Source organism: Larimichthys crocea, unplaced genomic scaffold (assembly GCF_000972845.2).
Source record: "Larimichthys crocea isolate SSNF unplaced genomic scaffold, L_crocea_2.0 scaffold55444, whole genome shotgun sequence".
Lineage (NCBI taxonomy): Eukaryota > Metazoa > Chordata > Actinopteri > Sciaenidae > Larimichthys > Larimichthys crocea.
Genome location: NW_020857253.1, coordinates 1 through 27,604, shown reverse-complemented (window position 1 = coordinate 27,604; position 27,604 = coordinate 1). Strand labels below are relative to the sequence as shown.

At 41.1% G+C, this 27,604-nt stretch overlaps 2 protein-coding genes and 1 long non-coding RNA gene across 5 annotated transcripts; 1 reads left to right on the top strand and 2 right to left on the bottom strand.

Annotated features, from left to right (window-relative positions):
- Positions 1-776: 776 nt before the first annotated feature.
- On the bottom strand, positions 777-2,748 carry LOC109140466 (GTPase IMAP family member 4). The gene is made up of 2 exons (XM_019267384.2): positions 2,593-2,748; positions 777-1,999 (listed from the first exon to the last, which is right to left on the bottom strand). Exons 1-2 carry the CDS (start codon positions 2,615-2,617, stop codon positions 1,245-1,247), a joined length of 780 nt encoding a protein of 259 aa, XP_019122929.1. The 5' UTR covers positions 2,618-2,748; the 3' UTR covers positions 777-1,244.
- A 2,081-nt stretch (positions 2,749-4,829) lies between these two features.
- On the bottom strand, positions 4,830-26,347 carry LOC104937345 (reticulophagy regulator 1). The gene is made up of 9 exons (XM_027276772.1): positions 26,034-26,347; positions 24,931-25,037; positions 23,395-23,425; positions 10,937-11,054; positions 10,672-10,756; positions 10,243-10,365; positions 9,975-10,045; positions 9,165-9,288; positions 4,830-7,969 (listed from the first exon to the last, which is right to left on the bottom strand). The coding sequence occupies exons 1-9, from the start codon at positions 26,237-26,239 to the stop codon at positions 7,443-7,445; spliced, it is 1,392 nt and encodes a 463-aa protein (XP_027132573.1). The 5' UTR covers positions 26,240-26,347; the 3' UTR covers positions 4,830-7,442.
- Positions 9,229-10,384, top strand: LOC113745251 (uncharacterized). 3 transcript variants are annotated; one of them, XR_003462064.1, is made up of 4 exons: positions 9,229-9,345; positions 9,474-9,706; positions 9,920-10,073; positions 10,268-10,384. It is a non-coding gene; the product is annotated as an uncharacterized LOC113745251 (long non-coding RNA). The 3 variants fall into 3 exon arrangements; XR_003462063.1 differs by having other exon boundaries at positions 9,235-9,345; positions 9,530-9,706; XR_003462062.1 differs by having other exon boundaries at positions 9,299-9,706.
- Positions 26,348-27,604: the final 1,257 nt, after the last annotated feature.

Below are 27,604 nucleotides of genomic sequence, written 5' to 3'. Positions count from 1 at the left end.
ACATTCTAGACTGTTTTTTCCAGTTTCTTCGAGCCTGCAGAGGGACCGTCGCTTACATGGACCACTATCCTCTCCATCCATAGACTCTAATGTAGATGTCATGTTCATGTAAAGTTTCCAGTCAGTGCATTTCATTAAATCAAATCTCTGCACGTTGCATATATGTTGGACTCCTGTGAGGAGATCCAGGATCCCTGGAATCTGAATGTTTCCACAGCAGACACAGCGCTGTCGAGTATGGGGATTATTTTTAAGATAATTTGTCCTCTAATTGATTTTTCTGGCTGTGTCGTTCACACTTTGTCACTCCTGGCCATTAGAGGGTGTCAATAAGGGAATTTGTTGATGTGTTGAAGTTGCATGAAATGAAATATAATGAAATTCATTTAACCAGGGTGCAAACTACAGGAAACCCTTGGCTACTCTTACTAAGACATGATTTGCTCTGCATTTCTGTTTTCTGCATCTTCATCATCAGGGATAATGTGTAAAATTATTCATGCATGATTCATACATCAGGGCGATTCATCACCAAATAATTGTAATAAAGATACAGACATGCATGTTATTCTTGACATGACCATCTTATGACTTACCTAACTTTAACTCAAAGAACTAGGTAGGTTAGGTTTGATCGACTTTTATCGAACAATAATGCCAGTAAGCGTGACCCTATACGAAAAGTTTAAAGACGTTTTTTTAAAGATACTCAAGTTCTGTTATAAATGTTGTGCACCAGATCTCAAGACTTAGATTGTTAATAAAATGAGATGAGATATGATATGAACTTTATTTATCCCAAAGGATTTTGTTGTGCAGCAGCAGCGGAAAATTGCAAATATAAGAGTGCAAAAATATGAAGGCAAAAGACAATCTATCGATCAAAAATATATAAACAGATATTAAAATCCACAAAATCCAGTACTATGATGTGAAGCTCCTTACAAGAGAGGATAAACACATTAAACATTTAAATCTTCTTATGCAATACACATAAAGTAAATGCTAGTATTACAAATCAAGCCCAATGAGAATCCCGAAACCTGGAATGTCAATATTATAGTTCGTTAATCTGCTGCACAGTCCATCATCACAAAGTGAAAGAGTTCATTTTGACAAAAAATAATTCATTGCTTTTTCAATCAACACAACTATCAGTTGTAAGATATTGCCGTTTTCTGCTTCCCTCCTAGCCTGCCTTTCATTTTTCCTTTTCAGTTGTTCATTTGTATTTCAGTTCTCTTTCACAGCTTCATGTCGTCCTTCACTTTCTGTATTTCTTCCTCGTACTTTTCCTTTATTTTCTTCTCCAGTTCCTCCCTCTCTTTGCGCATTTCCTCTTCTTTCTCTTTCAGGATTCGTTCTTTCTCCTCTTCAATCGCCTTCTCTGCTGCTTGGAACATTTCAGTGGTGTAATGGCTTTCTCCGTTCTTCTCTGTTATATTTCTGATCTTGTTCAGCAGCTCTGTGACCTGAGAACGATCTTTCAGCCTATTATTGAAGACGTGGTACTGACCGTTACATCTGGCCACAAGTACCTGAAGCTTCTTGCATTCTGCCAAGCAGTCCTCAATAGGTTTCCCTTTGAGCAGGTCACCATGGGTAAAGAGAACCATGCTGTATTTGTCTGATTCCTCTCCTAAGATTTCCTGAATCTTCTTTATCGTCTTCTTCTCTTCTTCTGTGAATCTGTCTAGTTTGATGACGACTAGGAAGATGTGAGGTCCAGGAGAAGCATAAGAAATGCCCCGGGCAATATTTTTAACTGTTTCCTTTTGATCAATCCTGGTGTCAAACAGACCTGGAGTGTCGATGACAGCAACTTTTTGTCCATCCACCTCACCAGAGGCCTTAGCACACTGTTTGGTCATAGATTTAGGGGAGAACTTTGATTCAAAGCTCTGTTTTCCCAGAATGGTGTTTCCTGTGGCGCTCTTCCCAACTCCAGTCTTCCCCACCATCACAATCCTGATCTCCTCATTATTGAATCTGGTTGGTTCTGATGGGATGTCGGGGAAAAAAATGGACAAACATTTATTACTTTAGGTACTCATCAGATTGTGAATGGACAAACATTTATTACTTTAGGTACTCATCAGATTGTGAAAGTACAAAATGAGTAACTTTGACATTGAGCAGTTGGGACAAAGTTCAGACTCCTTACACCCAAATCATCCATCCATTTTCTGTAACCAATTATTCTCATCGGGGTCATGGTAGGGTCGGCACATAGAGACAAATAATCTATCCCAGCTGACTTTATCACACGGCACATAGAGACAAATAACCATTCACACTCACATTCACACCTATGAACAGTTTAGAGTCACTAATTAAGTCAATGTCTCTGGAATGTGGGGAGGAAGCTGGGGTACATGGAGAGACCCCATATCCAGAAGAACATGCAAACTCCACACAGAAAGGACTCAGAAAAATACTCTGAATTTGAGAGAAGTTGTTTTTCCATTAGAGCACTGTCGGCTTTAGAACTGATGAGACTGGTTCAATACTTTGAGCTGTGACAAGCTGTCGTCTATAAATAAATATTTCATATAGAAGTTACAACATTATGAATGCAGTTCATTTACTTACCACTTGTGGCATCTTTGCTGGCCATAGTTGGTTCTGGAGAGAAGAGCTGGTCTGCTGCTGAGCTGAAGAAGTGAAGTGAAGTCTGTCTGCAACAACAGCTCCTTATATTAGACTTTGTGTAATAAACCACACCTACACTCCCATTTCTTATCTGATGTTATCATTAAAGGCCAGCAAACCCTGTTGTTCACTCCTCCCATCATTATTATGTGAGGTCGACTACCTGATGGTGTCTCACTCTGGATTATCTCAATCTTAACAATAATATATTTGTTTTGTAATAATTCATAGTGTGTATTTTTTGCTTCCTCCGTGCCTTTCTGAATCGGCATTTATGTTTTAAAACCTTTTCTTTTATTTAAGTGTAAATTCCTGACCTGTCTTAACAAACAGAATGAGGGGGAATGTAGATTTACTTACTGTCTCGTGGTATGATGGATCTCTGCTGTTTGACAGATTATATTAAAATGTTTTAAAGGCATGTTACTGTTCAAAGTTTGGAGTCTCCTACTACAAACAGCTTTATACGTTTGAATGCTCTTCCATGGTTTTAGTAAAGTTCTCCTTACAAAAAAAATGTTGTTATGTCAATGAGCATTATTCATTGCATATTAATTATATTGTTATTTTATATGGAGGGTTTGCAAAAAAAGTCAGGAAATTTGTCTCAAATTTGTCTAGACAGACTGCTTCAGCATCAGAAATAAATACCTTGTGTTTCTTTCACTTTCCCACAGCTTGAATGTATATAATATATAATATATAGTTAAGAGCAAACCCTGTACACCACTCCCATTGGCATTTACAAGAAATGACACCAGTTCTCCAAAATGGCATGTGAGTGTAGCTGGCCCGTTAAATAGTATTTCCTCATCTATGCTCACAACATGATGTTACATGAATACATGAGGCATAAAGCCAGTTAGATAACTTTTAATAACTGGTAGTTAGATAGACTTGAAAAACTCAGATTTAGTTAATATCAGATTTATTAAACAATCATATAACATTCTGAAATCTTTGTTCTTGGCAATGTGCGACACTTCTGAACATTTAGTGGTCAACTCGCCCAGTTAGTAAACACCGTGAACTGTCAGTACAGATCATGCCAAACAATAAACTCAAAACAGTGTGCATGTACTCTTCTTTCTCTTTCAGGATTCGTTCTTTCTCCTCTTCAATCGCCTTCTCTGCTCTCTGTTATATTTCCGTTCTTCTCTGTTATACAGTATTTCTGATCTTGTTCAGCAGCTCTGTGACCTGAGAACAATCTTTCACCTCATTGTTGAAGACATGGTACTGACCGTTACATTTGGCCACAAGTTCCTGAAGCTTTCTTGTGTCTGGGTTTAAAAGAATCATCATCATGATGCCACAGGCAACTAAACAACTACGAGTTTTGATGTGGGATAAAACTTTTGACTGGCAGTGATGCCTTACTTATGTTTTATTATGCGTAGGTAGACTTTTAATGTGGTCACTAATTCACTACTATATTTAATGTTGGGTTGTTGTTTCTTAAAGCTATTGATCTGTTGATCTTAATCCAAAATACTACAACTGACAGGCAGAGATGTATAAAGTACTGGAGTAAAGGGGGACTGTTCAGTTGTTTTTTTGGCGTGGTTACGGCCGACAGTCACCAAGTCCTGGAACCAAACCGTTCAGCAATAAATGCAGTTTGTTGAATATCGCCTTGTCATTCATCACGTGTCCGGCTGGATGCTACAATAGTAACGAGTAACGATTCAGTACATGAAAAATGTATCGGAGTAAAAGTATTAAATTCATCAAAAATATGTAGTGCAGTAAAAGTGGAAGTTGGGGAAAAAAATAATACTCCAAAAAAGTACAGATACTGCATTTTAGTACTTAAGTACAGTACTTAAGTAGTTCCACTTCGTTACTATACATCTCTGCTGACAGGTGGAGTAAAGTTTAGAGGCAGAAAAACTTGGACACAAACACACACGTTTAATAATCTACATTATGGGGACTCCAAATGGTAGCCATGTCCCCGCAATGTTACTGAAACACGCACGAAGAGGTTAAATCATGAAACTACAGACTGCGTTACAACATTTTATTGACATCCTTTAGTTTAAATACGTAAAAGTACATTATGTTTATGCAGTTCGGTTCTGACCCACCAACGTACAGTGTACTGCATGGAAGCCACCATGACACAACCGGAAAATAAATGAGAAACATGATTTGTTTTTATCTTTTACTAAATATTTAAAAAGGTTTTTATTCAGTGAAGCCTACACCTTTCTGAACAATTATTCAGAGGTTGGAACATTTCTTTGTTTCATACAGTTATCACGTGAGCTAGAAATAAACTGCAGCCACTACAAAGTCCTCTTAGGCACTGATAAACAAATGTTTCTATTATTATCTTTAGAGTTATGCTAATACAAGGCATTACATGATTAATTCAAGAGGATGCGTTATACATTGCTGTGTCTTTGTTATAAAAACAGTGTCTTTTAATGTACAAGGCGTTAAAGAAACAGTTCAGTCATTTTATGCGTTCGGTGAATTCACGACAGACTGAGCAGACGGACAGCAGATCATCCTTCATAGGTGCAACAATTAAGGTGAAAATGGAAATACGCCGTCTTGTAACATTTTACTTTTAGTGCACTAAAACTACATTTTACTTCATTGGATCATCCTATGCTGTGAGGTCAACAGGTCTTCATGGGCTCTCTTGGTTCCTAGTAGCTGACCAGGTCCGATTTATATTCAGTCTAACCCGATCTAATAGAATCCAGTACTATAGCCGCAGGACTGGAGTTCTGATCATGTAGTCATCACTGGAGAAAACCTTTTTGTTTTGTCCGCTCATCCTTCGGCAGAGCGTCATGTTGTTTCCTGTGTTCTCTTTGTTCGGGTACCGACCACGTTTAGGATCGGACCGAGTCTAGCTGTCTCTGCCTCAAAGCTCCTCGGGCCACGACACAAACACGGTGATCCATGGTCAGGGCTCCAACCAAGGGGCTACCATGGCACCCTGGACCCTTGTGTTTAATCAGTCAAAGCTTGTTATCAGGTGGCACAACCTGTACATCCGCGTCAGGTTTTAACTGTTGATGGCACCGCATGGATGTATCATACATGGATAGATCATCTAGGACTTGAACAATATTCCTTTAAATCCATCAATCAGTTAGAAAAAGGCCCCTAAAAGAAAGTCTGGGTTCTTCAGATCTGACTAAATGTGTAAGTATGCAGCATTTTAAAATTTATTTTGCAGTGGTTTGTTTTTGTTTGGAGACATTTCTATAAAAAAATATCCAATGATTTCGCAAAACCAGTCGGCACACTACGAGTCTGATAACAATGACCTATGAAAATCAAAATTTGACTGGTTAGAGGATGATCCAAATGCAGTAAAGTACGTTTTTTCTTAAATTCATGAGCTCGATGCACTGGAAGTAAAATGTTTTAATGTTTTAATATATTTATGTCTCAAAATGAGATTTCCATGCATAGTATTTTGAGACCTACTGCATGTTGAAATAAAATAAAAGTCACGACAACATAAATATTTAAAAAAAAAAACATATAAAATTAAAAAAGGAAATAATAATAAAAAAAGGTTACCTACTGTTTAATCTTCACAGTCAAACAGTAGTAGTATGTTGAGCATTTAAGGTGTTTTCATCGCTGAGTGATTGTCATTTGATTTGATGCCTGGAATTCTGGGCAATGTAGTTGGTTGAATAAATTCAGCAGTGAGGTGAACGTGGTGAAGTTGTGTTGTGAGCTGTGAACGTTGTGTTTGAACCTAAAGGCAGTCAGTCACATATAACACAAAGACTCTACCCGAAATTACAGGTCAAATGTGCACATTGCTGCAGTTACTGGACTTTTCAATGCAATTCTGGGATGAATTCAGGCTTACAAAACAATGAAGGGGGAAAGTCTGTTTTGGGAATGTTTAAGTCCTGTTTTTATTTTTTAAATATACGTTTGTATTTTCTTCATAAGTTTGAACGATTTAGTGTTTTAGTGATAAGTGACAGAAGGTGCTTTGAAAAGACAAATATACCCACAGCAATTTATTAAAACCAAAAGTGGGACCTTAGTCCTCCATCAACAACCTTTTATGCCGGGATCAGACTACACGATATGTTTGTATTTCATAGTATCATAGTATAGGGCTGTCAGTGTCAGTACATCTTTAAGGTACTGACTGCAGCACCGACTGGTATCAAGACTAATGGGGTGAAACGAGATCTGTCTGCATGTGATCCTTTTTATACCTAGATCTACAAAAAATTATCACTGCGATTTAATGCAACGTGATTGACTGACTGCTACCGCTACACGCCTGAAGCAGTGAAAAACAATAAATCTTCTCAAATTTGCAAAGTAGGAGGACATTTTTCAACCAGAGTCCTGCTGATTCCAGTTTTGCAGACCCACCACGCACCTGAAAGCTCCACATCGTTACCCGTATTTGTATCTAAACGTTAATATAAGACTTGCAACATGACCTCTAGGCTAATTGGCTGCTGGGTAGTACGGGCAAATACTGTATGGGGCGCATGACAAAAGATTAAATAAATGTTAATAAATAAATAAAATAAATATGTAGTGACGTGCACATTGCACTGGCCAAAGCACCCTCCGAGTCGGGTCTTTATCTGACTTGATCGTGTGTTCTGATCTCGGCATTAGGCTTCGATGATTATGATTAAAGTGACATTACTTCCACCTCAATATTGAAGTTTTAATGTTAGCTCTACAGAAAAAAAAGATAAATGGAAACAACCCCCAACTGTGCTCCCCTCCACATGTCCTGTGTAATTCGTCCCCCCCCACCACCACCGGCCGATCAATTACTGGCGTCTCAGAAGTTTAGAGAAGAATCCAGAAGAGGCCGGCTTGTCACTCTTAGCTTTCTCCTCCTCTTTGGCCTGGACCTTCTCCTCTCCGAGCCCCAGCTCCCCCTCCAGTTGCTCCAGCTCCGACTGGTCCAGCAGCTCAAAGTCCTCCACCTCGCTGTCCGACTCCTCGGCCAGCTCTAGCAGCCTGGTGGACTCTGTGAGCCTCGACCGCTCCGAGGCTTCGCTCAGCGCCGTCAGGCCAACCGCCGCCTCTATTCTCTCCTGGATGGCGGCTGTGACAGCGGCGGCGATGAAGTCGCCTGCCATCTGGTTGACAACTTCGAGGGCTTTGTCGGTGGATTGGTCTTTGTAAGGAGAGGAGGATGTATGCTTGGATTTGATTGGCTGCCCAGGCTGAGGTGGAGGTGAGGGAAGACCGAGGCTGAGGTCATCGTCATCGTCACCATTGGTCGTTGTGCCGTTGTCAAGTGAGGGGAATTCTGGAAGACCGCCAGTGAAGGCTTCTTCTCTGTCGAGGTCTGTCAGGTAAAAATATTTATTTCAAAACAATGGAAATATTGTAAAAATGAGTTTGATGAACAGTGACATGTTCACAGTATGTAAGACTTCTTTCAAGTCCTAATATTTGGTATTTCATATATTTCTTATATGAATATATTTCATACATTCCAAATTGAGACAACACTACAATGCAGGTGTACTGTTGTGGATAAATCACTGAAGTCAAAGGTCAGGAGGGAAGAAAGTGTTCAGGAGCCTCTGATGTCTTATGCTGTATTATTTATTGACGCTTAACCAAGGAGAATTAGAGACACTCTCAAAGTTCATCAGAAGTGCCTGAGTCGGTCTCACATTCTGCCCAACTCATCCTGGTGGATCGACTTTAAACCCCAAGATAACACCACAAATACTACACGCCCAGAATCAGTCAAAGAGAATGTCTTTACCCATGGAGGTGTTATTGTCAGCATGTTCTAGTCTGGAGACACAGATGTCTGTTTACGCAGATTGGACCGTCAACAACAAGCTATCTATTATGTCTATGAAGGCAGCAACAGGTCTCTGTGACCCTGGACACCACAGTGTTGAGATAGACTGGCACCTACTGTTCCCAACCAAAGACAAACAACTAATACTGCTGAGGACCTCAAGGCCCACACGGGACCTCAAGGCCCACACAGGACCTCGTGTAACCTCAGGAGAGAAAACTCCAGAACATGTACTACATCTACTACAAATATCCGAATAGAGACACAGCAATGATCGATACTTTCCTCGGACATCTGTTGTATGCAACCTGACAGGTCTTCTACCCTCTGGTGGATTATTTGTGCATTGCAGGCAGGTTGTGTGTCACTGAATGCAAAATCCAAAATTATTCTGCATGTTGTGATTTGCAAGTTTTTGGCAGGGAAATCTAATTTTGAAAAAGTGACAATAAGAATAATATTTGTATTGTTACTAATATTTATATGAATATTTACTGTGTTGAAACAACTTAAAATTAATTAATATTTTGTACTATTAAATTCTGTTGAAAATGTTCAATTCAAATATAATCCATCAGATATTTATGGTAATTTATCTGTAACCCCTGAGTTTTCATTGTACTGCATTCTATGATGCAATCTGCATTGTGTCGACCTTAAACTAATTGAAAGGTCATGTCAGATATATTTACAGTGGACATTGAGATATTTCTGTTTCTTGTACCTTCTGAGTTCTCAGTTTGTGGCGTGTGTCCTTCTGACAGGTTGAAAGTACCGTTGTCCGTCCACGTCACGTCAGACACCTCTGTGTCGGATACAGACATTTCCTTACACGCCGTGGAGTCGAGCTGTAGGAGGGAAACACGCGGAGAGGTCAGACTTTCAAGTGCAGAGCTCAGAACTAAGTAAGTGAGTTACCTGACAAAGCTGAACAACTAAAGGAATGTAAAGCACATGTGCACATCACACTTTTCTTTTCCATTTGTAATCAGAGTAACATTAACCAATCATGTTTTGCATTGGTTGCATGCAGGTTAACAGTCCGTGTGGTAGAGCAGGCAGGCAAAACGTGTTTCTCACTTATCCCAGGTTACTAATCGGACTGCAAAGGAAGTCTTGGCCGAGATGTCCGTTATCTGTTTTATGGTTATCTGCAGGATGCACTGAAAACTCTGTAACATTGGCTGTTGTCAGACGGCCAATTGGTTCCAAGATCAAACTCCAATCCACTGATGGAAGGTTGTAAGATGTGGCTAACAGCTGAGAGTAAGTAGGTGGACTCAAATCTGACTTGAGTCTAGTCCTGCTTGTGACTTTGCATTACATGCACTTTATTCATACAATGACGATATAAATGATCCACTCTTGACGGTAGGCACACTCAGTGAATGTAATCTGTAACCAGGTATTTGGCACGAAGGGCAGATTTTGAAAGCATCTTGATGCTGATATGGATCATGTGTGCTAAATTTCAATTAGCTTTAACTGGACCCTGTCAGGCAACAATTAGATCAAGATGAGATGATCAGCCAACCTTGGGAAACATGGAAGAGAGGTCCGACTCGATGCCCTCTTTCTCAGTCTGAGCCTGCATGATCCTCTTCTCTGAAAGGAAGAAACAAACAGACAAGCTGTAAGTTTACAACATTTATACGCTGAAATATCGGTAATGATAGTATTGCTAATGATGCATCTTTATCCAGTTCATGAAAGCATTCAACTCTGCCATTTCAAACGTTGTACATTTCCGATTTGTTTGGAGGACAGAACTGTTTCGACACATAACATCTTGACATAGTTACCATGGTTCTCTTTGATTTTCCGAAGGAACTCCCCGATGCCAAAGTCCAGTTTCTGCAGAACTGGTTCCAGCCACAAACCGACCTCGTGAGATGAAATCAGAGGCCACAGGAAAACGCCAAGCACTGCAGAGAAAGTTCAAGAGAGGGAAAAACACGGAAAATAAGATCTGAACGTACATCACTGGACATAAAAACACACACAAAAAAGTCATTTGAACTTTATTTGCAGAAACAACACATCACCAACTATTTCACTGATTATCTACAGATATCTGTAAAACAATTCTAGATATCTGAAAATGAGCATAGAGCTAGACAGTAAAACATTTGTATTTTGGCTTTGGCTAGAGATCAATTTAACCATAAACCAGGATAACAAACATGCAACCACCCTCCAGCTGTGCCTGTCTGTAGCATGTGCAAACTCACCTAGAACATATGAGATAACAATCCCTGGAATGTAGCGTCCTAAGACAGCAAAGAAGGTGCACAAACTGCAAACCAGCAGGCAAAACTAGAAGAGAAAGGAAAAACAAACACAGAGATGATAAATGTATACTGATGCATTTGCAATAGCAATCGCCCCAAAATGTTGAACTATTCCTTTAAAATGTACAACCACTGACAACCACTCCACTCCCTGTGGTGACTCAGTGAACAGTTAAGGTTAGCCCGAGGTCGTCCGCTGCCCCACCTTGCCCGGGTTTTGCTGTTTGAAAGCCGACGTCTCCTGGAGGAAGAGTTTGAGGGAGTCGCTGAGCTGAAGTCCAGTTCCAGACCGGCTATCCTGGCCTGAGTCGATGATCTCCCAGCTACAAGATAAAACAGACAGAAGCAACGTTAGTCATGGTAAGGATAACTCATCGTCGACATGCTGCCACTAACGGTCTCAAATGGAGGTCAGGTGGATGGTTGGGCATACAGAGTGTCAGACACAAGAGACAGTGGATTTGTTGAAAGATGAAGAACCTCGAGTAGTTTTAGTCACTTAAAAACTTGAAACAACATGCTGCTGGTCTGTCTTTGTTTTACCAATGAGGACACCAGATCACTCACACAGATCATGTTCTTCAACTGAACAGGTGTTAACTGATTTTCTGGCCAGCAGAAACAAGCTGTAAGCAGAACACTGACATATTATCACCTTGTAAGTTCATATGGTGAACAACTGCTTATCAGCCGTCCTGATCATATTTTAAAGTCAATATCGAGCAAAAAGGACGGACATTTACTAACTCCAGTTCCAGTTCTCTATTTTATACCATTGTAACATTTTTATTTTTAGTTTTGACTATTGGACGGACAGAAAATCACTTTGTAAACATCAGATTTAACTTGTTTAGGGCATTTTAAACTATTCCTTTGTGACTTTATAGACAACAAAAAAGTAATGCCTTTATTAGCAAATTATGAAAATAATCATTAATTGCCAAACCCCAAAAACTACTTCCACAACTTGTAAGCTAGTAGTTTACAGTGTACAAAATGTAGATTACCTGTCGCTCATTAGCATCCCCTGTTCTATCACTTCTGCATCTGAACCACCATGGTTCTGCACCACAATTCATGGGTGAAGTCACTGTTAATGTTTTTTAATTATAGCTGTTAAAAGGTGTGCATTCAATCACAAAATGCATAGGTAACTACAGTAACTTTTCAGTTCTTCAAAAAGTCTTTCCCATATCATGGAAAAGTTGTTTGAAAAGTTGCTTTGGTTTCTCTTTGTAGTCTCTTCCAGCATTCTGGGATCAGTTGACCTGAAGCTGTTGGCATTTGTGTTATCATTAAATGTGCTTTACAAATAAAGTGACTTGACTTGTTGGTATGTGTTTATGGTCACCATGTAATTACTGATACAATATGCAGTCACCCTGCAATAAAAATAGTATCAACATCTGACTTGAAAGGGATCGAGAGGTTTTATTTTCAGGCTTTTGAATTCTATTGGTTGAGGGTCATTGATAAAATTAAGTCCCAAAAAAAAGCCTGTCCAATGCAAATGTCATCGTCTAAATTAAGAAGCCTACAATAAAACTGGCCAGATGACTAAATAGACAGGTGGCAGATGGGAACAGGAATGTGAAAGTGCTTTCCATGTTGTGGTACTGCTGGGAATTCTGGGCCACCTGGTGAGGTATGAAACTTTCCCCTCCACCACCTTCCCCAAAAAAAATCAGCTCTACTATCCGCCCTCGTGCTCACTTCTCATAAAACAGCTATTAAAGGCACATGTGTGTAGGTCATGTGTGTTGAAATAGAGTAGGGCAGCTAAAGTCCTGTTCTTCTCTCAGCTGAACAAGCTGTAACCCAATGGGTTTATTCAGTTTCAGCCTGTTGAATCATACAAAATATCCAAAAATCACCCAGCTAAGTCAAATTTTCACTGTGGTTTGGACCAAATAAATCAAACTGGCAGTAGTAAATGTAACAGTGGCCTGCCTCCACAGTTTTCACCAGATTAAATGACAATGTATGAAATTTAAGTAAGAGGATGGAAACCAAGCAGCTGTCCTGGAAACTTTAAACTGGCTTGTGTGAAATCTCCATGGAGATCTGGTTTCTACAACAGCTAAGCAGGTTCCCGCCAGTTTAACACAGCTGTGAGGTTCCTCTGCTAATTGGAAGAGATGTGGTCGTAAAGGGAGTATTTGCATATTGTAGATGCAAAAGTCAAGTGTGATTCTATGAGAACAAGTACAAGAGCAGGTAAGCAAAGGATAAAAGACTGACTCGACCTTCCGGGATCTGCCACATCGTTCCATCTCGCTAGTGTGTTTTTTGAATTCTGCCTTTTTTTGTGATCACCCCAGTCCTAACCTCGTTTTTGCCACCACCAACCAGCGCTTTACCTCTCTAGACACCTCATCACTTCCATCCTGACCTTAAAGATCCTGCAAACTGTTTGATGTCAGATTCTGGTTTCCTGGCTCAAGTTTGCTTATTGAGTCAGCAACCATTCCAAACTCTAAACAGTGTTGAAGGGGAAGCTTGACGATTTTAACAAGGCAGTTGAGCAGGTCAATGTTTACGAGCTGCTTGTAAGATCCCTGCACATTAGGTCTAGTGGTTTAACAACCATCCAGTTACAACCATCAAGTTATCGAGGTTATTGGGGCGACATAACCAAACCTGTACACGTGCCACCATAGAGTTTAATGTACATGGTGCAGAACTGACTGTGGAACAACTGCATTACTTACATTTCCAGGAAGAGATCATATTGCACAATTATCCCTCTTGCTGGCAGCCCTTAAGGGAAAGTTTTGGCATTCGAGAGTAATCAAAGCAAATTAGCATCTGTTGTCAGGTGCTAATTGATGGAAATCCTGCTGAGCAACCCTTTTTTCCTCCACACACAGCTGTTCTGTACAAACTCTGTATTCACCTTTATCGCTTATAAACAAGACATAACATTTTTTATTTGCCAACAATTAAGGTTACGTTAAAAAATTACTTGATCGGAGTTGATGCTTGATTAACATGTCAGGGTCGATCTCTGATATGATGGCAATGTGTAGAAAAAGCAGATTTAAATGTTATTTTCGTTATTTTCGTCAAAAGGTCTAACAAGTGACATAACTCCCCAAGACCTTGTTAACACACCTTTCAATGCAATGTGTGTGTAAATCGGTGGACTAAATTCTGTGTGCACAAAGTTACATGGCAATCCACCCAACAGTGTTGACACATTTTACCAAATCACTAAAGCACATAGTCTGGGAACCATAAATTCATTAGATTTCGTGGCAATCGGTCAAGTACATTTTGAAATATTTCATTGGATAAGTGACACTGGCATTACAAGATCAAATCTAATTATCACAAAGTCATTGCAATCTATACTCTGGGGATTATGAATGTATCCATCAGATTAGTGGATTGAATATAGCTATCCTAATGAAGCTACATGCAACATGAGTAAAAATTACATTTGGAACTGGCGACCAGCTTCAATCCACTTGTGCAGTTTGTACTGGTTTTGGAGACCCAGCATCTTGCTGGAAGAGACAAACTAAACCACCTAAAGTCCTTCTTTCTAACCATGAGAGGCCACAAGAAGCTCCAGTATCTCATATACACCCACCACCCCTCCCACCTGACTCAAACACTCTCGTCATAGGGGTCTCACATAACCCTTATGACGAAAGGTCAACTCGCGGCTCCCCTCTCGACTTCCAGGCACATGACCCCCCAGGCTGATTTCTGGGTAAACATGATGGGTCGGACATGTGACAGTGATACCGTGAAGCAAGAAAAGCAGTAAGGGACAGACATGGAGAGGCCTTTCTCTGTTCCACGAAAGAGTCTCCTTGGAAAGAGAAGCAAGTCTTCCTGGATAAAGTGCTGTCAAACTTCACCATATCACATTTTACCTGGAATGTGGGAGAGCAGTTTGTTCCTACAAACATGGAGACAAACTCTTTTCTTGGAGGTGATGGGGTTCAGTGGCATGGGTGGATGTTTGGCGACGTTCAGAAATGAGAGAAGCCCATTTAAAATTACGTCCACCTTGTTATATTTGTAGGTAAACATCATGACAACTTTTAAATTAGTCCAAAGTCAAATTAGCCTCCAATTCTCCAGAGGGAGCAGGCCATTATGTTTGGATGAAGACATTATGTTAACAAACTCAGCTTCCAAGCAAAGTTGCAAACAAGTTTTCAAACTTTTCTTGCCAAGCTTGTAATGTTAGAAAGACACTTTACATCCACCTGTTCTATTATTTTCTTATATTGGCACATATCATCATGCGTTACGGCTCTGGGTTGGTCGCACAACTATTTACAATTGTTCAATTCTGACAAACTGTTGCTGACTAGTTGGAAACATCTGTATGATGCAGTGACCCAAAATTCCATCCTTTGTTTGAGTTTATCCGTCATCATAGCAGTCCATGGTTAGGTTCAAACAGAGGGAGTGACATGAATTACTCTTTGGATACTTGATATCCTAAACCAGTTAATCAAAAACAAATATTGAAAGTGACCGTGGTATGAAATAGAATAAGGTTGCATCTTATTCCCAGTGAAAGCTGGAACTGGTACTTTTAATCACAATATGACTTAATAGCCTGAAAACTGACGTTAGCAGCTAAGGTGGCGGACAAGACGTTCGTTCATGTTTGTGAGTAAGAAAGAGACTTTAAATAGTACGATTGTGGATTCTATTCAACAACAACCTGCAATAAAAATACCCTTAGAGACAGAGACTTCAGCAGTAAAGCTAATGTAGGTTGTTGTTAAGAGTCTGTGGCTCTTGTGTTTGTTTAGCAGGCTTCTGTCTGGCTCAGTGTAACCACTGATGTTACTGCTTTATACAAGATTTGATTGGCTGTATCGGAATAAGGTCACTACCTCAGCAGTCTAGGCTGATCATATTTTCAAATGAGGACAATTTGATAGTGATGAATGTTGAAAACCGGGGCATTTTAGTCAGTTTACAGATGTGATACAGATCTGTTGGCGCTTGGGACACCCAGTTTGAAACCAGGACAATCCCGGACAAACCAGGACAATCCCGGACAAACCAGGACGTCTGGTCACCATGATGTAGGCGGACAGCATTGGTATGCATTAGAAGGCGCCATCATCATCAACCCATTTATTTACCCATCTGTCTCTCTGGCTGACTCTGTCCTCAGAGACTTTACACAGAATCTCATCTCGCTCCTTTTAGTCCAGAAGGATTTGCACAACTTGAGAAGAATAACTATCCTGGGTTGCATGCATCCGTCATTCTCCTCATCCCTCCTGTCACATGCTGTCTGAACTCCATGACCACTACGATGAGAAGCGACTATATCATGTTTCATTAATGCAGACCACCACCATCCACCAGTGTGTCAGTCTCAAGACTTCAGTCATCACTCCAACAGAAAAAAAACGTCCAACTTTCAACAGAGAGCATGACAACAAACACGTCAGAGGACTACAGGCGTGGGAGGAGGACGGCGGCACCGCATGAGCAGCTGTCAGGCAGATATCACTTTTTACCCAATCAGTAATCTCAAAAAACAACACAGGGAGCGTCATGTCTGAGCCTCTAACAAGCCCCGGTGACGGCGCTTTAAAAATAGCGCGAGACAAACAATGCGAGGAACAGCGGCAAAAACATCCCAGCTCGTCACTTGTGATTGGGAAGGAAGGAAGGGGAGGCGGAGTGTAAGTATGTTTACCCACTTGTCTGTGGGTATATATCGCCAGAAACCCAATGCACCTAATACCTGTTTACATTTACAGGAAGCTGACATTAATGGAGTGAGAAAGCGCAAACTGCCGGGCGAGTTTTTACCCTCGCAAAAGGCCCATCTGCATGTGTCTGCCCAAGACATGGAGCCAAAAGCTACAAGTAATATGAGAAGCATCTTATATTACTTGCTACAAGTAATATAAGATGCTATATACAAATAATATGAGATGCATCTTATATTACTACAAGTAATATAAGATGCAGATTGCACAGGTCAAACAGGAATAAGACTGTAGCTTCCCAAGAGCCTTAAAGGTTCAGTTCACCCAAACTGCTAAAAAAGAAACATTTCTCTTTCCAGATGTATTTATTCTGTTAAAAGTCACCAGAAGTAACTGGGACGTGTTGCTACAGCATTTATCAAACATTCAAGTCTTTAAGCACCACAAATTTCCATTTACTTCCAAAGTGTTTTAGGCATGTATCTCCAAACCTAGACAGATAAAACCCAAACTATCAGTTTGGTAAGAGAGAATATATATACATATTTATTTTCCTGTGATTTGGATCCTTTAAAGACACAAAAGAAACTCACACACACACACAAAATACACACAATACCTCAATCCTGCCCCACGATCTTCAGGAGACATCTCAAGAGCTTCGGGTACCTTCACAAGATTTGCCGACAGTATTAAAGGCAGTCAAATACCGGATGGTCAAAGTGATGCTTCTTACGGCAAACGAGAGACAGTAAGAAGTTGTCTTTGCACGAACTCAGGGTTGAGGCAAACTTTCAGGTTTCTACGTGCCACACGGCGCGAGAGCAGCTTGTGTTTATCCTCAATGAAGCCCCGGCTTGGAGTATTTCAAGCGGCCTCGTCTAAAAATAACCCGGTCACACTACATTCCAACTGGCAGCCATCAGGAGGACAGAGGGATGGGGTAAGTGGGGGTAGAAACAGCAACACCCTTCAGCACCACCACCAACCCCAACACCATCAACCTCCCAAACACGCCTCTGCTTGTGTCAGTGACATGGCATGGACAGACAGATGAGAGCGGACACGTGTGACTGACTCACTGTTGTTTGTGTGTTGATGACAGCGTTTCAGAGGCGATGGATGTTTATTTGAAGGTAAAGTTTGACATTTTGGTAACAAAATCCACCTACAGGCACCTGTAAAGCTCAGTAATCAAAACACTGTATCGCATTCCTTGACAATTTGACGTTTCACTTCAGGTAATCCAAGCGGCAATCTTGGTGGCAATGAAGTGAAGCCAATTCCTCTAACGTCCACTTGAGGCTGGCTCCAGAAGTGAGTCAGTCTCCATAAGTCCCCATGTCCAAATGTCCAACTTCACAGCAGAAATAAACATGTTTACAGCCTGGTACAAAAAACAGTTTTGGTCTCTGTAGCTAATTTCCCCGTTCATGACAACTGTACTGAGGGTGAATTTATATACAACTCACCTGTTCACATTATATTAAGGCTTAAAGTTATGCAGGATTAAGAGCGTGGACGCTTTGATTGACAGGCGGATGCTGTTATAGGTGGCTTGTTTGAGTGGTCTAACTCCCAGAAAGAAACTGAATAAACACAATTCCTAGAATTGAAATTGCCTACAAAGAATTACATCAATATATGTATTATTGTCAAACAAGATGAGTCTGCGTACTTATATGAAGTTTTATATGATTGAGTGACACGTTTCACTTCAAAAATCACTTCTTTCTGTACCTCTAATATATCTGAGTCCTAAAAAACCTAACTATATATATTTTTAAACTGCCTGTGCATTAACACGGCTCACAGAAATGAGTCTCACTGCACTAAAATTAAATTGATTCATGTTGTCATGACATATTTCAACTTTAGATTTATGAGAATCTGAACAAATACTTTTTGTTTTTGCAGCTTTTGCATCATAACTGCTCCATGACGGTGGACATTACTACACACACATGCAGCTTCTTGGAAGTTGTGCAAACTTCTTGTTCGGATGCTCCACAGTTAGTTTTATGATAAACAACGTTCAGTACACAGGATATTAGAGATGTTGTGGTAAAACAAGAAGGTAAACTGATCTAGAATTGAGGATTACCACGACATCAGATTGTTGGCTGTGTTTAATCGAATTTTAGTTCTCACTCGGTCAACACGTGCAAACAAATGTGTGATTTTTCAATAATAAATGACTCGATTATCATTTGACTGTGATGAAACTCTCGTGGCTGGTTTGTTGTTTTGTTTCCTCCGTCCAGTCAGAGGGTTCGCTTTGAAGCACACCCCCCTCTGTGTGAAGTGATCTGATTGGCTCGACTGCTTCCTGTCACACCTCCTGAATCAGTTCTGTCAGTGGTGAAACAGCTGAGTCACGCACACACACACACACACACACACACACACACACACACACACACACACTCAGGTTTCATAACTCTTAAGACACTTTGTGTTTGTTGTGGGAACAAACAGCAGCACAGCAAGCCACAAAAACAAAATCCATTTAAAGACACGTCACGTAGGAATGATGTAACGTTTCATCTTCACGGTTAAAGATGTTGGTCATGCTCTACTTTTTGTTGTTGCCTTCCAGAAGGAAATATGTTCAGCAGGATGAAATTACTGTTTTCTAGTCAGACACCACTATAGTTAAAGCCTCATTGTGTAACTTCATACATAAAGTATAAAATAAAATAACATAAACTATCGACTGTGACCTCCTGTTGATCCACACTGACCTGTGATCAGCTGAACGGTGTCTCTGTCATTCGTACGTCTGTTCTCACACTATGTAACTTTGGGCTCCGGGTCGGGAGAAGTACGTAACGCTTTACGGCACTAAGTCACACAGCAGCAACTATTTCACTGATTCTGGTGAAACTGGATCATATTTTATGGAGGAAATGTTTTCTGGTTTTCCCTCTGATGTCCTCCGGCTGCTCCGCCTCAACTCTCTGTGATTTACAGAGTTTATGATGGACAGTGAAGTAAACTGCTGACAGTTGTAGCTGCTGTTAGCTCATGTTAGCTCAGTCATACTGCCCAGGACTGGGCGCTCAGAGCGCTCGGTGTGTGTTGGTGTTTACAGTGGTAGCAAAGGAGCTTTGGACCGCTGGGTGAGGAAGGTTTCAGGAGAGCAGTGCCAGTGTCGTGCCAGAACCGGAGTTAGGCAAGCGGGTACTGTGACCGTTCTCAGCAGCCTCTATGGACATAATGGCAGAGGAGAAGAGACCGAAGAGGACGCTGATGGAGGAGCATGATCTCATGTGGAACGGGTCAGATATTTGTCATGACGCAGAAAAAAAAAAAAAAACGAACTACATATATATCTATATAAAAGTTTCAGGCTATGTTTACTGCACACAGACACAGACAGAGTCACATCAGGGAAGGACGTTGTTGGTTCAAACATCCCAGCTGTCAGCTCGCATTTTGGGTCAGCAGCTAATCTCCCACAAGCCTTTTGCCCCGAGACTTGCTCGCGAGCCGGTACAATTACCCACAAGACACCTCTGATGGACAACGGCAGGTGACAATCCCACCCTGCTGTCCAAATGTCACAGACACAGAGACAGAGAGGAAGGCAGAAGGTAAACAGAGATATTTAGAGGCAGAAATGCGAACGAGGACAGAAGGGAAGTGTAATAAATCAAAAACTGTTTCTTCGGTGCAAGAAATAAAAACATGCAGCAGATGAATGGAGGACACTTTGAGAACTCTGTGGCCACATAAACCACAACGTCCCCGCTTTGAATATCATCAGGGACTTTTATCCTGAACTCCACTCATTGTCCACTTTGTTTGGTACACTTACTGCCATAACATCTATTTTTACAAAGCTGTTTCTACTTTACTGTTATTCCCACAATATTAAAAACACCAGCACGTCACCATCGTTAACTTTCATCTCAGGGTAAAACATATAATCAAATTAAAGGTGCAAACTAACAAAAGTTATGTTCATATCAAAACACACTGTGTTTCTCAGTTCTAATCAATGCACTGAACCTTTTTCCTTCCTTGAACTCCATGTTTATGTCCTATCAGTCTTCTTCTTCCCTGTCTTTTTTGCTGCACTGCTGCATTTCTTGGAGTTTTACCGCCATCTGCTGATCAGTGGAACAGATGGAGGGATAAACCATTTGCAGGACTTTGTATCACCTTTTACGACTGTAAAAGGTCTAAAACTCTGCAGGGAACCTTTAAACATCTCCATGACAGAGTCAACAAACATTTTATACGGCTCTGTGACGTGGCAGCGTTTGAAACATTGGGATCATTTCAGAGTGTTTTACCCACCAGACTTTGTTAATTTGCTCAGATTTGGACATTTTCCTTTATGTTTACGTGATTCTTTTGTCTGTTTTTACAATCTGGACGCTTCACAGAGTGTTTTATTTTCAGCAAGCGGTTACAGCCGTAATAAAAGTCAACTTCATGGCATAATCATTGGATTGGATTGCATCAATCAATGAAAGGGGGCAAAAATACAGTGAACATGTCGACAACTGGACAAACATGAAATATCTAAAAACTCCAGAAAAGCTTGGACCTTGAATTGGAATTGTTAATCTTGGCATTAGATATCCATCCATCCATCCATCCATCCATCCATTCATCCATCCATCCATCCATCCATCCATCCATCCATCCATCCATTATCTGTAACCACTTATCCTTTGCAGGGGCGTGGGGGACTGGAGCAGATCCCAGGTTAGGAGACAAGTGGCCATCACAGGGCTGACAAACAACCATTCACCCTCACATTCACACCTATGGTTGACTTAGAGTGACCCATTAACCTATTAACATAAACCTCCCAGCTGACTGGTGAGTTCAGACCCAGAACCTTCTTGCTGTGAGTTGACCTTGCTAACTACTCCCTTAAAATTCATTTTTACCAATGGCGTCCAAATCTGTGAGTGCTCGTCTTCCCTCCATGAAGACTTCATCGACACAGGCGAGGTTTTCCACACTGCATTCGGTCTTTCTGTCTCTGCTTCTATCGGTATTATTGTGAGATGGAAACCCAGCTCACGAGGGGTTTGCATGTCTTTACATCCAAACACTCTGTGGCTCGCCCCTGACCTGAACTCACCCGACTATCAGCTACATAACTCAGATGTGTTGCATCCAGCCTGGCGCCCACAAATCCCTGTCACCTCTGCTGAATCCCAGCGAGCCTTTGGAGCTGGCAGCGGCATCGAGTAACACACACACACACACACACACACACACACACACACACACACATATTCACAATCACTTGTGTGAACCAGGTTACCAATGTGACTCACCCCCTCCCATCGCCTCCAGCTCCAGCACTTGGACAAACCAGACTAAGTCGGGGGTCAGAAATCAGCTGAATTATTACCATAGTAACTTCAAATTGTCAGCAGGTCTATGCGTAGATAGAAGATATGAATCTCACAATGCAATTCCTCTGCCATCAGCATGAATGTAGGTGCACAGATCGAATTAAACACACTTCCAGTAGGTAGTTTTTGCTTCCAAGAGAAGAGAGTTCAAGGATTCAAGGAAGACCAAAGCCCAGTCCAGACCAACGTTTTACAACCAGATGAAACCAAACTAGCCCATCTCAGCTCGACTCAAGACTGGCTGATGGTGTCACATGTGACTCGGCTTGTTAAATCTCCAGTGGCTGGTTTTACAACATAAGGCACGTCACCTGTTCCAACAGCCAGTCAGCTCGTAGAAAAGTCAGCTGGTCAAGTCAAGTTACAAATTTCAGCTCGTCGAAAGGGCAAAGAGTTGACCACCTCGTTTTTTACTAGAGATGCAACTGGAGACGATACACCGCCACGTCCCGTTGCATTACCGTGAACTGGCAGGTTTTCAGAACACACATTGGAAGTAGTTGCAAGCTTCAACATGAGTCGTCATGAATCTTTGATCTAAATTGTGTTTTAGTGATTGGTTTAGCAAGGGTACATCTTATTATTCGTGCAATACTTTGTCCCTACAGTGTCCCTAATACTTGTTCGTCATCGTGGTTACTCGACTGATCTTTCATGTATCACAAGGTGAGTATGTGATTTGTGACTTCAAACTGTAACGTTGTAGTCTTTGAGCCGTCACATGGTTCAGTCTCGGAGAGGATTAGATTAGACAGTCATGTGTGACCAATCAGCTCTGCAGGGCTGCAGCTCCTCGGCAGTCCAGTGCAGATTTAGGACGAGTGTCCTCTCAGAAAGGATGTATGTCCAACACACCTGTGCATTCAGTTTATGCTGAAGTCTGCAAGGCACGACTCAAACCTGATCAGAGAACAATGACCACTCAACCAAGAGAGTTTCATGTCCTGACGGTTTCTGCTGCTGCGTGTCAATTCACATACTTCCAGACTTACACTTTCTATTTGGATTACATGAGTGAACAGTTGAAGCGGTTGTTGTGGTCAATACTTCAATATGCAAACGTAAGTTGTACATGTGTTTTACGTTTATATTTTGGCAGTCAAATGCTGACGCTAATGCTTCGTTTGCACACTGGTCGCAGAAACAAAAGGACAGGGAGGATTTAGTGGCATCTAGTTGCTAAACGCGATCACTACATTTCCCCCTCTCCTTTCTAACACGAAGGAGAAACTACAGCGGTCATTAAAAAATGCGAAAGTCCCTCTCTAGATCCCGTGTTTAGTTTGTCCCTTCTGGGTTACAGTAGAAACTTGGCGGGCTGGGAAAAGTCTCATTCTAGTAAACAGATCCCTTTTAATCTGGTACACTGGACCTTTGAGTGATTTTGGACTCTTCTTCTCAGCCGTGAACTAACCTATACTAGAGCTTTGGCCACCTTTTAACTCAACCAATAAGACGATCCCTGCTTTCAGCGCAGATCTGCAGCTCAGATGTTTCTAGAACTCTGCCAAACACACACACACACACACACACACATGCAAACGAACATCCACTTCAGATGCACTTCAGTGTCTTACCTTGCAGTCATGCTGCGCCATAAGTGAGCTCCTGTGGACGAGAAGAAATCTATTATTAATCATCACTGAGGTCACACTGGCAAACACAACACTAATGAGTAAAATAAAACAGATAATAAAAGACGTATTACATGTTTGTATCGTGTTTTTTAGCTGGTGAACTGAAAGCACACAGCCATATTATTGTATGCTGTGGCATTAACTACAAGCCCCCGCACAGGAGGACGTTATTAATTTCACTCTAGACGTATTTAATCAGTCTGAAGGACAAAGTGGACGACATGCAGCAGAGGAAATACAGCTACATGCAAACTGTGCGAGCAACAGCTCAGCTCTCTTATATCATACATCATTATTTATTTATTTAAGATACAGTTAAATGTCAGCAGAATTCAGCTTCGCTCTGTAATCTTCAAGATCACTGACACGTTTCCTGCTGTTCATCTGAACTGTAACTGCTGGAAACCCCTGGACCAATATTAGGAGTAATATCCCGACTAGATGCAAACATCACTGACGTAATAGTGGCGTAATAGTGAGCAACGGTCGGGCTGATGAGGGACCATCTGTGCCTCATCCTCTCCTCGTCCTGACTCATCAGGCTAACGAGTCACCATCAGGGTGAAATCATCTGACGTCCAGCAGCTTCAACAAACTGCTGCCAGCGAGAGATTACTGTCATAACCGATTATTGATTATCGAAGTCTGAGCAGATATATTCTTTCAATATCAACACTGTTGACATAAAAAGGACATAGTTAAATAAGGGATGTGTCGAACTTCGTCTGTTGTCGACATGAGCTTTAAATTAAAAAAACAAAAACAAAATCTAAAGCAGGATGCACGACGCTCCCGGTATTTTTTTTCTGCTGTTGTAAAGTTCCCTCCTGCCATGTTGTGAGTCTTTATTGTTTTAGATTGTTGAGGTCAGTGTGTGTGTATTTAAAGAGTATGGCAGAGGTTGAATATAATATGCATCGATCAGTGTATAATCCTCTGATTAGATGCATTAACGCATCACAGTCTCCACCAATGAAGTGAAACGGTTTGCACTTTCTGTTTCTCGAAGTGTAGTGAACGTCGCGCAGACGCATGCGAGCAGATTGTGTCGTGCCGGAGACGGTTCAGTTTTAGTTAGTTTGAGTTGTTACAGATCATCTTTGATGACACCAGATCATCGGTTCAGCATCGAGCTGTGCTGCTGAGACTGAGACAGGTCTTCAACAAAGTTCATTTCCTCCTGATTCGTCTAAAAAATGTAATTCCAGTGTCAGAATATTCAGAAGACACGAGTCCAATAAGAGTCAACAGACCTAAGACCTGCTTAAACCCACATGACACAGATATAAGAAGTTTAGTGAGACATCTCTACAGACGCCGCAGATCCCAGAGTTAACTAATGTTATAGTATTAACATGCAAAGCTCGAAGTAGAAAGAGGCAATTTACGATTATCAAATCGCCTCTAATATCTAGAGGCTGACTTGCTGTTTAATGACTTAAACAGATAACACTGTTACACTGTTTTTCGTCTTACCTGTCGATCTGGACCGAGCGATGTCTCTGGCGGTCACCGTGACGACCAGCAGAGCCAGCATGACGGCCAGGAGGCTGTACGCTCGGAGAGAGCTGAAGGCCACGAACCTGAAGAGGAACAAAACAACATTTACACGTCTATCAGGCAGCGTCTGTGGGTCGCTTTGCGTTTCTGATCTGACCCCAAATATCCAGTATCGGTTGGGTTCTAAGCAAAGTACTGGAACAGACATTTTAATCTGGAATGATGCAGAATGAGTTGCTTTTGTTTTTTTTATATAAAAAAGTTTATAAACTTACAGTTTGAAATGTTTTTATTTTTATTATTTCAGTTTAAACAGTGGATATTTTATAGGCTGACTCCAGTGTTCTTAGACTTTGTAATTTGGCTAACTTTAAATAAAGCAAATATTTCCCTACAGTTATGTAACTGTAATCGTAGCAGTAAGGAGAAATAAAATGCACAGAAAATATAATCAACTAAATTTATAAAATTCTCGTTATACTGATTTATTAACTTCTTTTGAGTACTAGGCTGGTGTTATTGCCCTACCACAGATGTGTAGTTATTTATAATAATTCAATTCCCAGTGTAACTGTTCCAGTGATGCCTTTTCTGATAAAACTAAAGAATCAGCTGCAGAATATGTTTTTTCAGCCCCACAAAATGACAAAAATCCAAATAATTGTGACATTTTAGACATTTAATGTTCGTGTTTGTGTGTGTCGAGGGCCAGGGGGGTCATGTTAGGGCCACTCCTGTTTACGGCCCTGAATATAAACATTGGAATATTATAATTAATTTAATTAAAGAAGAAGAAACTGTAAGAAAATCAGGAAACAGATCCAAACAAACAGGATAAACAGTGCACAGTCTTAACAAACCTCTGACATAAAGATTGAAACATTTTGTTGAATATTACTTGATATAAAAGTACCAAACAGTCAGAGTTTGGCCTTAAAATATTATTAAAGTAGAAGAATTCTGCAGGAAACTCTGATTTAAATAAAAAAACATGATATGAAATAATATGAATATGATGTTTGTGTCCCTGTGATTAACAGGAGCTCAGTCTGTGTGATATCCCTGCGTCATGGTCCTACCACAGGATGCTGAGGGCTGCAGCAAACAGGGCTGAAGTCCTGCACGGTCTCTGCCTCCAGCTGACAAGGCCGGTGAGACGACACCCTGCGCGGCCGGGCGGCGTCTCCTTCCCGTGGTGTGCCCGGCTCAGCGGCTCCGACGACCCGGCCCCCGCCGCCGCCGCCTCCTCGCCGCCCGCGGGTCCTGGTTCCCGGCTCCCCAGCATTGGAAAAGCACCGGGGCCCCTCTCCGCTCTGCCGCTGCGCTCCTCCAGCAGAGCTCGGTGTCAAGTCAGCCGGATGGTGTATGACAGGAGATGCTGGGTTTTTCAAAATAAAAGTGATAGTGTTTGGTGCCACAGCTGTGGCTGTGTCTGTTATTAATTAATTAATCAATTGTTATGAAATTATCTGTATGTTTGTTGTAATTATTGCATTTTACCTTGACGTATAAATGTGTAATATAAACTTTTATTACTGTTATCAACAGAAAGTTCCCTCAACTCTGCACGGAGACATTTATATTCAGGGAATGTGACTTCAGATCAAGCTGCAACCTCCATGTCTGTGAAGTGAAACCTTAAAAACCTGCAGTTCCTCTAACGTCCACTTGAGGCTGGCTCCAGAAGTGAGTCAGTCTCCATAATCCCCATGTCAAGTCCAACTTCACAGCGAAATAACATTGTTTACAGCCTGGTACAAAAAAACAGTTTTGGTCTCTGTAGCTAATTTCCCCGTTCATGACAACTGTACTGAGGGTGAATTTATATACAACTCACCTGTTCACATTATATTAAGGCTTAAAGTTATGCAGGATTAAGAGCGTGGACGCTTTGACTGACAGGTGGGTGTCATCGCGGGGGTCTGGTTCCAGTAACCGAGCCGAGATGGAGAACATCTTCAGCTCTTCAGAAGGTATTTCGTCATTAATTTGTTTTGTCATGGTCAGCTGACCCCCATGGCAGGAAAGTATTCAATTCAATCTTTTATTGTGAAAGACAAAACCGCCACACTTCCTGTCATAGTCTGTTCTCTCTGACTTGAAGCAGTTTGTTGTGGTCCAGGTCAGAGTGTGTGTGTGTGTGTGTGTGTGTGTGTGTGTGTGTGTGTGCATTTACTGGAGTGTGACGTCATTTGTTTGAGTTATACTGTAGTGATTAAAATCACATTCATTAATAAATATGTAAAGAAGTACATACAGTACTGTACATGTAATGCAGATTTCTATTAAAATGGAATTAAATGATTTCGTGCCTGAAGCTAAATAGCTGATTACTTTATGGACTTTATGGAGCCCAGACCAGACAGCAAATATCTGATGTACGTTTATCAGATGAAAACTGTAAACCGATAAACTGCTGGTTAGTACGGTGGCCCTGAAGTGCAAAACACAACAGCAATATTTTCTTAAAAATCAAAACATAAGCAAATCAATATAACGCAACAGCAAATTCAAAACGGAAAGGGTAGGTATTTTGATGCACGTACTATCCTGTCGTGCATCAAAATTTTTTAATAGCAGCGCGATAGTTGTCACGACAACACTCATATTTTGACAAACATGTAAGCCTGTCCTTGCCCCGGTTCAAAAC